Source organism: Chlorocebus sabaeus, chromosome 26, assembly GCF_047675955.1.
Source record: "Chlorocebus sabaeus isolate Y175 chromosome 26, mChlSab1.0.hap1, whole genome shotgun sequence".
Classification (NCBI taxonomy): Eukaryota; Metazoa; Chordata; class Mammalia; order Primates; family Cercopithecidae; genus Chlorocebus; species Chlorocebus sabaeus.
In genome coordinates this window covers 57,120,090-57,135,418 of record NC_132929.1, presented here as the reverse complement: position 1 = coordinate 57,135,418, position 15,329 = coordinate 57,120,090, and the positions used below count along the sequence as shown (strand labels likewise).

Genomic DNA, 15,329 nt, shown 5'->3' with positions numbered 1-15,329 from the left:
CCCCTTTAAGTGAATTGACTATACACAGATGCACACACACACACACACACACACACACACACACACGAGACATAGTTGTTTTGTTTTTAACCTCAATGTATAAGACCCAGAAGCTCTTTGGAAATCATCAAGAGAAGAACTCTCTGTGATGACGGAAATGTTTTATATCGGCTCTATCCTATATGGCAGCCACTAGACACACATAGCCATTGAGCACTTGAAATGTGGCCAGTGTGATTGAGGAACTGGATTTTTAATTACCATTTCATTTAAATTAATTTAAATGTATGTAGCCCCATGAAGCTAGTGGCTGCCATTGTGGACAGGCAGTTCCGGACCACTCCCAGTTCACCTGCTGTAACTTCTGCCCCTCACTGTCTCCCTTCCAGACCTCTTCCAGCACTGCTTGAGGTGCCCTCTACCTGTGCCTACCTCTCTTGTCTGCCAGTTTGATTTGGACCTGTTTTTGCCACCTCAGCCCCATGCTCTTGTCAAACATGTGTTTGGCCTCTGGCCAAACAGGGCCTGGGAGGAAAACAGAGTGCTGCTTCTGCTTGGCCTCCCCATCGGGGAGGGGAGTTGAAGTGACAGCCTCCTGACCGCTTAGAAATGTGGAGGATGCATCATGTTCTGGATATGGCTGGCCATATGAATGACATCTTTTCTTTCTTTGAACCATCTCCACCTGCTTTTATGGACATCCCCCCGCCCCCCCACTGCCATGGGCAGGGCAAAGTAGGATGTTGACATATGACTAGCTCTTGGGAATAAGGCCATGGAAGTAAGGCAGACACATGGGGTGATTTCATCAGCCTTATTATCCTTAGATAACTGGTTATCTTAGGCTATCCTTAGATAAGTTATTATCCCTAGATAAAATGAAGCCCATTTTAATGGAAAATGAAACAGACAAGATGATGACATCCTTTGTATGTTTACTATAATACAGCAAAATTTTCCAGACCAGAGCCAATGTCCACGGCTCTAGGTACACCCCTTCCAAGCAATGCAAAGGACATCTCCAATCATGACATTTAAGACAGTTCTTTATTTCTCTGACAGTGACTTCTTGAAGTGCACATATAATAAATAAATAGAAAATATATCTTTGTTCATGGTGATGCCTACAAGAAATGTTTACATACAAACACTCTATACATCTAACTCCCGAAAAAGGACCAGCTATTTCGGCAACAGAAAAAAGACAAGCATTTCAGAGGAGCGTTGCTTTCCTTAAAGACTGAACTCACTTAAGTCTTACACACAGAAATAATAAGGAGGACAATTTCCTAAGCAATAAGAAAATTTGTGCTACCAAGAAAATGCCTAGGTATTGGCTCTTGGTGAATGGTTTAGGAAAGAAAGTTTTAGGTACAGATCCTGTATGGCAAAACATATGTACAACTCTGAGAACTTTCAAATAGATATCTTTTTTAAATGAACTGAGCCAAAGACATTCAACATTCCTGGCCACCTGAAAGTGATCACATCCTAAGTGGTTCACAGTGTGAGACCCTTGCATTAAAAGAGTGAAAACTCAACAAAACCGTGGACAAGAAGGACATGAGGTCATTTTAACTCTCCTTTCCATCACTGCTAATCTCCCTGGAAGAGGTCCTTCCTGTGAGTCTGGCCTTTGAAGCAGCCATATCTTTAAAAGCAGAACCCTATGGTCACCTCCCAGCAGCTGAAAGATGTTTGGTGGGAAAGACCTCCCTGGCAGTTGACTCCCACCTGGGGAATGGACTCTTGGACCGAGTCTCATGGGTGCAGTTGGGTGGAGGGAGCCAGGCAGGCCCTCTTTGAAGGAAAGTTTGTGGTTGGGGCAGGAAAGGGGATAAACGTAGTTCATCACAAGACCCAGGGAGACCCCAGTGCCTCGTGTGAGATTATAAACCACAGATAGAGTTCTCCCTTTTACAGGAGCTCTTTGGGCTCTCTCTAAGGTAGGCCAGGGAGAGAGCAGGGCATTAAGCAGCAGCTGAAAGGGACTGGGGTGGACCCAATAGCTGTTCAGACACCCAAGATCAGTCAAAATGGCTCACCAGAAACATGGCAGGCCCTACTCCCTCTGCTGGGCCTCACCTGTAGAGCTGCAGAGACAGGAGAGCTAGGTAGCACCAATGGGGAGTTGGCATCTACTGTGCACCCAGGCTGGGCTGACAGGTAGTGAACAAAGTGAAGGCCACAGGGACCGCCAACACAAAGGGAAGGGCGGGTTTGTGTGCGCTGGGAGCAGGAGGGAAGAGAGTGGCTAGCTGTCATTCTACTCTAGTCATTTCCTTTCCTTCGAGGGGACTTGTCCCCATTTCCAGAAGCTACTTCAGGAGTGCCTGGGCACTCAGGGGCCAGTTGTTGAGGCAATGTGGTGTGGCAGCAAGGGCTAGGGTGGGGCTCCCCGGGCCCTCCCCTGGCTATGTGGTTCTTTCCCATCTTGGGGGCTCATTTTCCCCATCTGTTAAAGTGAAGGCTTTGGACTAGATATGTTCTATATTTCCAGCTCTGAAATCCCAGACCAAGGGAGTGTGAGCGCATCTAGAGTCTCCGGGAGGCCCCTGTGCTCAGTTCCCTGGATGAAGAGCAAATGAGGCCCCAAGGCAGGAACTCACTTCTGTGGACTTCACTCCACCCTCAGAGTCAGAGGCGGGGCTGCCTGGACACCAAATTCCTCTGTGCTCATAAGCAGCAAAGCCCATTGCTCCCTTCTGACCACACTTCTCCATCATGAGTGGGCCAGAGAGGCATGGGCAAAGGGCGACCCTGCAGTCACCAGCTTCAGCAGGCAGTGGCAGGGAGGGCTGAATCCCTGAGCCATTCCAGAGACTGCCTCATCTGCCCCCAGCAAAATGCCCCCAGCCTTCATTCCTGCAAGCAAGAAGCCTTCCTGAGCCTCCCCTCTGAAATGGCACTGGTCTCCATTTTACCTCTCTGTGATTTCTCTGCCTGGCATTGCAGTGCACATGGACCTGACTGCCTGTCCCATTGGACTGCAGGCCCCTCGAGCTAGGCGTTAGTTCTCACCTCTCCATCCCGTGGCCCTGGGCACCAAGCATCATGGATATCAGTGGAAAGGAATGTTTTCCTCCACTGTTGGGTTCCAGGTACCATGTGAAATGCAGCAGACTTCTGGAATCTCAGAACAAAAAGGGCCTTTGAGAGTCATCTAGTCCAAGTCCCCGCCTGCTGCCCGAAGTCTCCTGAAAGGTGGACATGGCCAGAGGCAGGGCTTGCCTCTTCCCCAAGGGTAGCCAGTTCCACCCCAGCTCCTAATCCTGCCAGGCTGGCTGTTGCTTACCAGAGTAAAGATTTCCTTAAGGCCAAGGCTCTTTTTCCTACATTTACCACCCTCACTTGTCTGCTGAAGACCATGGGGATCTGTGAATGACCAGCCCTCCAGGCTACCTCCTAACTGGGTCAGGGTCCTGCCAAAGTGGATCTTTGCTGTCAGCACAACCCAGGTCTCCTGATATGGTCCCCAAATCCCCACTGAAGAGGCACAGATAGGAGAGAAGCACCCAAGAGGCTGCAGGAAAGTGAATGTTTCCAGCATTGGCCAGCACCGCCCCAGGGGCTCCAGGTAGACACGAGTAGGGGCAGGCGGCAGCACCAGGGTCTCTGATATCTTTCCCTTGGCCCATCAGGGCTGAAACACGGCCTTCCCAGGCAGCTGCTGGCAGGGATGGGGGGACCCAGCCATCCCCCACTGGTCTGCTGCCAAGAGTCACCGTCATAGTCTACCACGAGGTGGCACCAGGCGGCAGCTGTCCTCACAACTTCTTCTTCTTCACCACAGGGATAGGCACAACTTGGAAGATTTTGGCTTTGTGATCCTCAGTGTCCAGAGTCACCCAGATGGGCCGGAAGCTGCCTTTGAAGCCAACAAATGCCATTTGCTCTGAAAAGCAATGATGAGTCTCCTGAGCAAAAGCCCTATGAGAGAACGGCTTCCCCACCCCGTTCCAGGGCTCCCCATCGCCAATCCCCCACCCCTACCAGGCACCCCCCAGCCACACTGCACTGTGGCCCATTGGGAAGAGCTCTGTGCTCAGCTACTGATGGTGCCTGACATGCATTGGTATGGGGCAGGCAGGGTCTCACCTGAGCCTCACTGCCACCTAGGCAGGGTGATGGCTTTGCTTTTGACAGGGGAGCCATGCACAGCAGGAAATGGGGCAAATTGTAAGGGAGGAGACCTCCTAGGAACCTGCCTACCTTCGAACTGCCCCTAGGAGCACCAGCAAGTCCCTGCCCCTCTCTGAAGCCTAGTGTTCCCATCCATCAGACAATGGCATTGATCTACAAGATCTCCTCCCCCACCCTATCACTCTGTGGCTTTAGAAGGAGTTCTGAGAGGTGAAGGAATTTGACCAAGAGTGTGTAGTAAATGGTGCAGCCCAGATTAGAACTCTAACCCCCTGAACCCCACACAGCACTCCCCATCTTGCAGTTCAGAGCTTGAGCATCCAAGGGGCATGGGAATCCACATCTATACTCAGTCCATCCTGGCAGGCAACATGCATTTATCACCACCGGGAAAGTGCCATTCAACTTAGGTCACCTTACATACATCAACTTTTGGCAACCGGGATCTTAATTTAAAAGACAGAGGCTCCAAAATGATTCCAGGACTGGGCTGGAAATGATACTTCTCTTTTCCTTATGTTCTCCTTTGGCTGGTTTGAAGGGTTTGCATTGCTTCTGATTTTTCTTATCGCCCCATATGATGGGCTTCTGATTTTGATATTTTCCACAGTGAGGATGGTGTATAACTAAGAAGCCCAGCTTTGAGTTAGGAAGATTAGGATCCAAGTCCTAACTTAAACAAGTGGTTTAGCTGTTAAATTCTTGGTGTCCTCATCTTAAATGGAAATAATAGTACCTGGTGTACAGGTTATTAATGAGTAAGTGAGATAATTATAACATGTTCTGCAAAGTGCAAGGCTGAACATTAAACAGAACCACAATGATCATTATCATTATTGCCCATGGAGCTGCTCTACCACCCACACAACCTCTCTGAGGACTCTCCCTGCACCTAGTTTTTGTGATATAATGGTTGTCATGCTGATAGGTCCCTCCTAGATGGCTTGTTCCAGCACAGCCTGCAAACCTGTGCTAGGCTTCACCCACCAAAGAACTGCCTGGCCTTGGACAAACCATGTAGGTTCTCTGGGCTTCCAGTTTTCTTTTCATCTACCTATCTCAGAGGAACAAATAAGAGTTTTGCAAGCTGCAAAGGACTATACAAATGCTAGGCATCAGCTGGAATGTTGAAGAAGATGCAGGACCCCTGGCCAGTCTGAATAGCAGGAATTGGGTAGGAGGGTGAGGCTAAGCTACTTTTCTTATGATGCTTTTGTTGAATAAAGGGCCACTTTCCAAGCAAATGAGTGAACAACTCTAGCAATTTTCTTTCAGTGGCTGGTAGCAAGTTATAATAAATTTGCTGCAGTACGGGGGTGGTAAACAGGTGGCATCTTGCCCATCCATTCCAGTAGACCACTAGTTGTGTGGGGGATTCTGAGGTTGTACCCAAGCTTAGTACAAAGCATGTTCTCAACTCGGCAAAAGACGACAGCAACCTCCATGCCAGGCATTTGCCTTCTCTGGTTTTGGGGTCAATTTAAACCCCAGTTCAAACCCTTACCTTTCAACTTGAGACCCCTGTCTGCCCCAAGCTTTTCCAGCACTCTGGTCCATGGGCCTCTGGAGACATATCTTCCCTTTGATGCCATGAGCACTATGGAACTGTGAGAGAAGAAACCAATTAGACCAGAGAGAGGGCAAACTGGGGCAAGTGGGCATGGGGAGGGATGTTGGGTTGTGCGTGGTGGGACTGGAGTTAGCAGTGCCCAGAGGCCTGGCCAGGGATTCAGGAAAGGGCAGCCTCTCCTGTGTTCTGAGCTGACGGGCTCTTTCCATGTGGTGACGAACATCCTGAGCTCCCTCCCACACATCTGGCCACAGTTGATGCCCACGGCCTTCTCCAAGCCTGGACTCAGCTCACCACATTTATATGTCTCTCTCCAAACAGAGGAGAGGGTGTAAACAGAGCACGCCATGCCAGGGCTCGGCACACAGTAGGACTTCAATACGCATCTCTTCCCTTGAACGTTCTCAGCCCTGGTTAGGTAAGACCACATAGAAATGTGGTGACAGAGGAAGGAAGGAGGAAGGGATGAGAAAGAGAGGAGGTGAGGGAAGAAGGAGGGGGGCATCTGTCAAATCATAAAACCATCCAGGGGCTCCTGTAGATCCTGAAGGTTCTAGAAACCAGCTCCATTTGGCATCCCTTGGGATTTCATTAGAACCACAGAATTCCTCCACTGCAGACTCTCTGAATCAGAATCTGCGTTTTTACAAGATCTGCAGGAGATCGTATATACATTAAAGCTCTAGAAGCCCCATGCTAGAAGATTTCTCTTGGAGCCCATCTTTCTTTTGCTGTCTTCTTTCGATGAACACAGGCTTAGTACAGTCCAGAGCCAGCTTCCTCTGAGCTGCAGGAAGAGCATGGCCAGATTTGAAGTCTTTCTGGGGAGAACACCATGTCATTACCATGATGCTCCGGTTGTATCAAGAGCTCAGATTGACCTCTTATGTTCATGTCACCTCTCTCTCTGGTCAAGCAAGACAGGGCTATTGCTTCTATTTTGCAAATGGGGAGATTGAAGCAAATAGTTACCAAGTATCTCAGAGGACCTGCCAAAGGGAAATGTGCTTGAAAGAGGCAGAGGTTTGGAGCAATGTGTGTGCCCAGCCTGAAGGTCCCAACTTGCAAAAGTTCGACTTGGGAATAAGGAGTGTCTATCCCCTGCCTCGGGGTGTATTCAGTCCAAAGTGCTGGGAAAATAGCCTTCACAGTGGCAGACTCAGCATGCTGGGCCAGACAGGAGGAAGTGAGCACCTCCCTTGGGAATAGAAATGGGGCAGAAGCTCAATGGGGCATCCAGTTCGTATCTCAAAGGAACTCTGTAACCACAGACCACAGTCCAGACATGGAAAAACTATATAGGATTCTGGAATCTGTTGTTACCCCTATTTGTGTCCCACTGGGAGCAGCAGGAAAGATCTTAAGATGCAAAGGGCTTGTGTGAAATAAGGATAGATGGGAAGGGAGCTGGGGCTGCCTCAGGCCCTTGAGGAAGGCTGGAGAGTGAGGCCCAAAGGGTTGGTAGGGTGAGGCCTCTTAAGGAGAGAGGGCTCATCGCTAACACATCCTCCACTCTAGATTCAGGATCTGTTCTCTGGAGGATATTTCTGCATTGTTTCATTTCAGAACAAAAGCTAATGGTCCCTTGTTGGAGCTCAACCTTCCTACTTATGGGACTCAAATGTAGGTCCTGCCCTCCTGATGGGGACCTAGGTTAGCTCACATGAGCGGGACAGGGAGACGGGCTTCTTTTGTCCCCACCGCCTCCCACTGATGCCCAGAAGCCTGCCTGTGTTGGGCACACTTCTTTGCCTGGTATGCCATCCTCATGGCCTTGAAGCCCGTGCACCAGCCAGCACGGAGGGCCAGTAGTGGCCTGCTGGATGGGGTAGGAAGGGTGGGCCAGGCTAGACAAGGCCCGTAGCCACAGTAGGACAGGACCTGCCTTGCCTCATTCCCTGCTGCTTTCCAGGAGGTTAGAGAGGGGTCTAGTGGTGCCAATGCCTGCCTGGGTACCCATCATCAGCCCAGGGCGTGGCCCATTCCAGTAAGGGCTTCCCCCAGAGAGTTGCTGCTGCTCGGGCTGGAAGGAGCCTTGCACACGGTTCCAAACAGAGTAGCACTGCAGTCTAGTTTCTTGTTCCAAGCTTCTGCATCCTCTTCCATTTCAAAAGAAAATCCTCTGCCCAAAACGGCATGATCTCTAGATAATAACTATTTTTCCGAATTTGGTCAACCTTGTCCTTCTGTCTGAATCTGCATATGAAAAATAGAATGCCGAAGGAGCATCTGATGGGGGAATAAGGGAGGGAGTAAATGTGGTTAAGCAAAATCCCATTATCCAAAATCTCACCAGGTACCCAGTTCACATCGTGCCCCTCATGGAGTCAGCATCTGGGAAGTACATTTGCTCTCATTCAATAACTATTAATGTTTACTAAGCACCTACTATGTAGCAGGTACCACATGAAGTACTTAGACTTTCCACCAGGTTGTGGCTCCTGAGTGAACTGTACACTCACTTAACTAGCCATGTTCTGTGCTAGAAATGCAAAGGGAAGTTAGACACGGCCCCAACATTGAGAAGGCCACACTCTTCATGGGGCAACAGATGTGTCCACCAGACCTATTGTGACTAGTGCTTTAGCAGAGGTAGAACTTTTTTTTTTTTTTTGAGATGGAGTCTTGCTCTGTCACCCAGGCTGGAGTGCAGTGGCACAATCTTGGCTCACTGTAACCTCCGCCTCCTGGGTTCAAGTGATTCTCCTGCCTCAGCCTCCCGAGTAGCTGGGACTACAGGTGCACACCACCACACCCAGCTAAGTTTTTTGTATTTTTAGTAGAGACGGGGTTTCACCATAGTGGCCAAGCTGATCTCAAACTCCCGACCTCGTGATCTGCCCACCTCGGCCTCCCAAAGTGCTGGGATTACAGGTGTAAGCCACTGTGCCCAGCTGAGATAGAACTTTTGGGTTGGATGGGAAAAGACCTCACCAAGGAGGCAATGTGGGGAGACTTGTAAGGTACTGGGGAATTACCAAAGATTGCTAAGGAGAGGGGACACAGGTTTTCCCTACATTTAAGAAGTTTAAACCAGCAGCCAATATGGAAGATAGGTTGGAGTTGGGAGAACTGGAAGAGGGAGGCCCGTTAAGAGACTATGCCAACAGTGCTGGTGATGACCAGCAAAGGCCTGGGCAGAGCAGCAGAAGAGAGGATGCTGTGGAGGGAACCAGCAGGCGAGTAGTAAAGCAGGTGTGATGATAGTGTGTGGAGGAAAGAAAGAGGAGTCAAACAGAATGCCCAGATTCTGGCCTAGCTCTCAGGATGGACTGTGATGATTTCATCAAAACTGAAGAAGTAGGATAGTGGCTGGTTTGGGAGGTTAAACATTTTAAAAGGCTGAAAATTCAGTTCCATACAAGACGTCCAGGTGACATTGTCCAAGTAGCAGTTGGATTGGAATGTCGGGTGCTTAGGAAGGAGATCCAGGCTGGAGATAGTAGCCACCAGCACTTGGATAGTATTGAAGGTGTGGGAGGGGATGAGATCATGCTGGGAGTGTAGTGAAGAGGGCCAGGGCAACCTTCCCATGTGTAGCGGGGCTGTCCCGCCTGCCTCCGCCTGACCTACATTCACAGCAGCCCGGCTCCAACACCAGAGTCCACAGGCAAGGACACTCTCATCCAACACCCACGATTTGTGGGCAGGCTGTAGAGACTGCCTGAGCTTTTCCAGACTGATCTGTGATGAGGGCCTTTGTGCGAGGGAGGGGGCCCTTGCCCAGGGGTCTGCTGTGCCAGCAGCCAATTCCAGAAGCAGAGGCACAGACTCACTTGTCAGGGATGGTCGCCACATAGTTGAAAAGCTGCCATGGTATGCCCTGCAGAATGGAGTTCCTGAAGCTCACGTGGCTCACCACGCGCCCTTGGCTCCCATCAATCACCACCACCTGGATGCCATCCTCCGAGCTGGGGTACTTCTTCCCGTCCACCTGCAGAGTCAGAGCAACCCAAGTGTGAGGTGGGGTGCCAAAGCCCCAAGATTCTCCTGCCCTGGTGGTTCCCAAGCAGTCCCTGAAGGCAGAAGTTGCCTATGCAGCTGTTCAAAGCATAAACTCCATTATCCACTTAACTCCTTGTAGCCCTCAGTAGTGGGTCAAATAGTGGCCCTGCAAAAGATAACGTCCACCCGGAACCTGTGAAAGTGGACTTATCTGGAAATACAATCTTTGCAGATGGAATTAAGTTAAAGATTTTTTGATGAAACCATCTGGATTTTTAGGGTGGGCCCTAAATTCAAAGATAGGTGCCTTTGCAAAAAAAAAAAAAAAGGCAGGAGGAGAGGTGAGACGCAGACACTCAGGAGAAAAGTCCACATAAAGACAGAGATTAAAGTGTCTGCAAGCCGAGGAGTGTGCAGGAGTGCCGGCAGCCACCAGAAGCGAGAAGAGGCATGGAACAGGTTCCCCGCCCCTAGCCCCCGAAGGAAACCACTGCTGCCAACACCTTGCTCTTGAACTTCTGGCCTCCTGAACTGTGAGAATAACTTTCTCTTGTTTAATGCAAACCACCCAGTTTGTAGGAATTTGTGACAGCAGCTCCAGGACACAGTATCACCTCTCATTGAGCAAACCCTAATCCTCCAGGGGCCGGAGGCACTTACTTCAATGTAAGCAAAGTCGTTCCAAAGGTGGAAGAAGTGCTGCTTGGAACTCTCCAGCTTCACCTCCAAGAAATGGTCCTTTGTTTTCTGGAAAACACATAGAACCCAATGCAATTGTTAGGTTTGGGTGGTCATTCCCCAACTCTTGCTGTATCCCCAGTCACAGGAAATGGTTTGTGGAGCTGAGTGAGGGACCTAATTGGGTCTGGGCCTAACTGGACGGCAAAGGTGGGTCCAGGCTTGCTGTCAGCCACTCACCAGCTGAGAACCAAGGAGCTTCTTGGGCATTGGCACGTCCACGACAGCCCTCTCGGTGAACTTGGGGTAGGCTGTGGCTGTGCAGTCACTGACGCCTGCGTTCTTTGGGATCAGAGCTTTAATCTTTATCCTCTCACAGCCTTTCATGGAGCAGAAAGCAAACTTCTCTCTCTCGTTCTGAGCTTTCAGCTTCAGGAACAACAGCCTGCACACAAGGAGCATTGCTGGGCATTTGCTTGGGCACTCAAACCTCCCCCTTCTCCTCTCACCCACCGAGATATTTACTCTGAGCTGGTCACAGCAGGTTGACCCAGCGGCCTTATAGAATGGAACCATGTCTATCACAGAGTTGTATGTAGTTGGAGAAATAAGAAACAAATGCATTGAAGAAAAAGCTAATGAGAATGGCAATTCTATTCTGAGCACGTTTTATGTGCCATGCCGTGCACACATAGTAAATCAACATATCTCATTTAATCCTCAAACAATCCTGTCCAGTAGGTACTATTATCATCCTGAATTCCTGGATGGGAAAATGGTGGCTCAGAGAAGTGAAGTGACTCACCCAGGACCACACAGCTGGGAAGTGACAGAGCCAGCATTTTCCATCCCAGCATGGTGACTGGTGAGGAAATGCTCTGTCTTCCTAACTCAACTTTTCTCCAAACCATAATCTGTTCCAAAAATTATTTTATAAATTATTTAAAATAATAATTATTATTGTAAAGGAAGCTGACGCAGTGTTACAGGAAGTCAGATTGTAAGGAAAACACAGTACTCACTTGGGATTCATTATTGTTCTTTTAGTGCAACAAAGCACTCGCAGGCTAAGTCCTGCATCTGAAACATGGGAAGACAGGATATGGGGTATCTACCACCCATCTTGCTCTAGGGACCAAGCCTTCACTGAGCCCATTCAGACTAGGGAGCTGGGTTTGCACCACAATGCCATCACCCCCAAACCCCTACCACAGAGCTGCTCAGACCAGGGGCACACATTGGACTCACAGAGGGGCCATGGATTGGCTACCCAGTAACCAAGATTGTCACTCTCCTGGGACCCAGCAGGTCTTGTCCACCACTGGTTGGTGCTTGAACTAAAAGACCACATGGAGTCGGGGCTGACAACCTTGTTGTGCCCCGTGCCTGCTAAGGAATCGCCAGAGGAAGGCAGTTTGTAGCAAGTAGCTGAAACAAGAGGCCAAGCATGTGTGCATATGTGTGTGAACATGGGGAGATGGAGACACACAAGGGGTAGGCAGGCTGTCTCCTCCCTGCTGGCTTTGTTGTTTTCAGCACCTGAGCCCGTGAGGCCCAACTGGGTTTTTAGTTCTTAAAGACCCCTTGGTCTTCTCTCTGTAGCACCTCCACTTAATCTGAGCTTCCTTGAGTGGTTTTATGTTTCAAGCCATCCACATCAAGTGATCTCAGATTAAAGTAGAAACTGACTGTTACAGAGGCCTCGTGCTTAGGGCTGACAGCAGAGCAGCCATATCTGTGTTCCATGCCCGCATGGTGGGGAAGTTGGGGAGGCAGGTGAGCACCCACTTTGAGCAGCTTAGGAGGAAGGCAGTTCAGTGCTGCCCATGGTCACGTCTCCCTGCAGGCTCCCAACATGGTCCAAACTACTCCTAGAACCAAGGCACAGAAATGGGATTGGTCCTGAGGCTTCTGCACAAAACTTAACAGTATTCAGGTTTCTCTGTTGCCATTATATATCAGATTATCTAAATCGGGAGTGACCTAAAAGACCATCCAGCCCGTGGTAGGTAGCAGCTGCCTTCCCTGATCCTGACCTACAACTTGGATTGTGTGCAAGCTGGCTGAACTGCAAGGCCCTGGGAGGCACAAAAGCAGCATGGGCCTGGGCACCTGCCAGCCCAGTGCTCAAATCCTCGCTATGACCAGGTAATGTTGCAGAGCAGCGCTATTGATGGCTGTGCACCTTAAATAATATACTTGTTTATTATTTAGTAAGAATCATTATAATAATTCACTGAGGTGGTGTTAAGCAAACTTAGCTATCCAGAACACAGCTACAATCACTTAACAGTTTTTTTAACCTGGAAAAAATGGCAGCTTATATATTTCACACTTTGAAACCCCCTCCCTTTCAGCTGACTTATTTTAATTTTACCCCTAATTATAGCAAGCTAGTTGTTAAGTATCCTAGCCCATAGTAGATTATTAGAAGGTAGCTGCTAAAGGCAGGTGCTCTGAATATAAAAAATAACAAATGTATAAGGCAGAAAGATTTTTAAAAGCCCAACAGTTTGCAGCTGTTCTCCATAGGAAACAGACCCCCTATAACCCAACTCCTGGTCCCTAAGGCATCGCCGAATTGAAACACAACGTAATGATCAACAGGCATAGGGCTAAGCTAAACTACCAACCAAAAAAATGTGCTTAAGGTGACAAGCGGACAAGCCTTAGATTTTTAAGACTTTGATCAAAGAGGTTCAACTTACTTAGTGGAAGTTTCCATTTGAAAATTTCACATCTTTTGAACATTTCAGCTCACGAGCCGAAAAGAAGAAAATCTGCATGGATGGTATCCCAGGGACTTTACCTTATCAACATCTGTTACTTTAATCATAATGTTTCCTAGTGGTATGTGGAGCATATCTCATTCCTCCTCCTCTGGTTTTCATATGGGAGGATTTTCCTAAATACTCCTGGCCCCTGGTCCCTCCCCTCATCCACTTCTTCCCATGGGAAGAGAGTGTCTCATAATTGGTTGGTTTTGGGTATTTGGCTCAGCCCGTAGAGCAGGGGCACTCTGGTCTGTCTTACATGCTCTGAGGTTTTGGGGCTGGGCCCTATGTGGGGAGCCTGTGCTCAGTGCTACCTGCGGCGGAGAAGATAAAATTGGGGACGATATTGGGAAGCTCTATTCTCCAACAGCTTTATCATCAATAAAATGGATTGCTTCCTCTTCACCTGCCAGCTTGTCTGCCCCCAACTGGCTTAGCGCTTGTGTGGGGAGAAAGGTATTTTCTATTGCCCTCCCATCCCAACATTGTACTTATACTTTTGATTCTAAATTTTAATTTTCCCTTAATCAAATTGATGGAGCCATAAATAAGACAGATCACCTGTTATCAGTTTCCTTATCATTGGCTTCCTTATAAGAATAGAAAACGGGCCATCAAATGATCTTTCACCCTTACTCCTCACAGTTTGCTATTGACATCGCTGTGGAGCTGGCTTGGCATTCTTAAGACATTAGACTAAATTTCTTTTTAAGAGAGGGGATCAAAGAACTCCCAGGAACAGGTACTCTGTTTTCATTATATCTCTATTGAATAGAACCTAGTGCAGGTTAGTAAAAGGGTGAGGGGCTTTGAAGACAAACAGATGTAGGTTCAAATCCAGCTGGGTCAAATTTATGCTATGATCTCAGGAAGTCTCTCCTATTTTCCCTGTGCCTTCTTTGCCCGTCTCTCTCACTCTCTCTCTCTCTCTTTTTTTTTTTTTTTTTTTGTGGTAGAGTCTCACTCTGTCACCCAGGCTGGAGTGCAATGATGCAATCTTGGCTCACTGCAACCTCTGCCTCCCAGGTTCAAGCAATTCTCCTGCCTCAGCCTCCTGAGTAGCTGGGATTACAGGCACGCACCACCATGCCCAGCTGATTTTTGTATTTTTAGTAAAGATGGGGTTTCACCATGTTGGCCAGGCTGGTCTTGAACTCTTGACCTTGTGATCTGCACACCTCGGCCTCCCAAAGTGCTGGGAGGTGTGAGTCACCACGCCTGGCTGCCCATCTCTTAATCCTCTGCTCCAAGTGGGTTGTTGTGAGGATTTGAGATAATGTACCATGTTTTCTGGATTCTAAGATTTACCACCTTCACTTTTTTTTTTTTTTGAAATATGTAAATTCCCTACATGTATATGTATATTTAATAGAGTGTTTATTTTACTTTTAAAGCTTAACAGCTTTAAAAATGTCATTAATGTATGGGACAGCCAGCCTTAGAATCAAAATGCCTAGAAACGTGTCTTACATTAATTGGCATTAACTACATGGCTGTTCTCAGACTTATTGGAAAGGCCAAGGGGACAAGATGAGGTCGAGCCACTTTCCTGCAGCCAGGTGGGCACCTGCTCACCCTGAGTCTTCGTCCCAGTAGTAGTGGCTCCTGCCAGGATAGCTCTGCTCCACTTTGTCCATCTGCAAGGTCCTCACGAAGACGCCTGTCTTGGACGTTTGCTTCAGCAGGCGATTGTGAACATCCGAGAGGATGGAGAAGGTGGTGCCTCTCGGGTAGCAGAGCCCCACTCGGATCCAGTCGCCCCTAGGATTGGAAGTAGAGTCAGGTTACAAGCAAGGGTGTCCAGGCCACAGGGCCTTTGGAGCATGCCTTGGAGAAACAGACCAAAAAATCTCCACCAAATTACACCTCCACTTTTGTATGGGAAATTTTGAAAGAACATTTGCTGCCATGGCGACTGAGTTGCAATGTTCAAGGAGTGAGGGAGAGACAATGGCCGCCTGTGAGCAGAGAGTCTGAATGCTTCACTGGTGTGTCTCCAGGGCCAACCCTGGGGATGCTCCGTATGGAACTTTGGGAAAAAGACATTCTTTTTGTAGTTAAAGAGCACAGGATCCAAAGGACCCAGGCTCAGCCCCTTCTGGGTCCAGCTTGATCATAGGGTCCATTTCATCTCTTCGGTCTCATTTCCCACATCTGATCAATGTCCGTCTCACAGAAATACTGTGACAAGTAAATAATGTGCATAGAAAATACTTGAA

General features: G+C 48.6%; 1 protein-coding gene across 5 annotated transcripts in view; it reads right to left on the bottom strand.

Moving 5' to 3' along the window:
- Window positions 1-1,028: 1,028 nt before the first annotated feature.
- CEMIP (cell migration inducing hyaluronidase 1) overlaps window positions 1,029-15,329 on the bottom strand; it is a 172,344-nt gene continuing 158,043 nt past the window's right edge. For all 5 annotated transcript variants that reach the window (XM_073012389.1, XM_073012387.1, XM_073012388.1 and 2 more), the window contains 6 exons: window positions 14,686-14,871; window positions 10,577-10,781; window positions 10,319-10,405; window positions 9,490-9,647; window positions 5,648-5,748; window positions 1,029-3,895 (listed from right to left, as the gene is read on the bottom strand). In XM_073012389.1, the coding sequence (XP_072868490.1) occupies window positions 3,768-3,895; window positions 5,648-5,748; window positions 9,490-9,647; window positions 10,319-10,405; window positions 10,577-10,781; window positions 14,686-14,871 (865 nt within the window). In that variant the 3' untranslated portion in view covers window positions 1,029-3,767. The remainder of the gene's footprint in view (window positions 3,896-5,647; window positions 5,749-9,489; window positions 9,648-10,318; window positions 10,406-10,576; window positions 10,782-14,685; window positions 14,872-15,329) is intronic.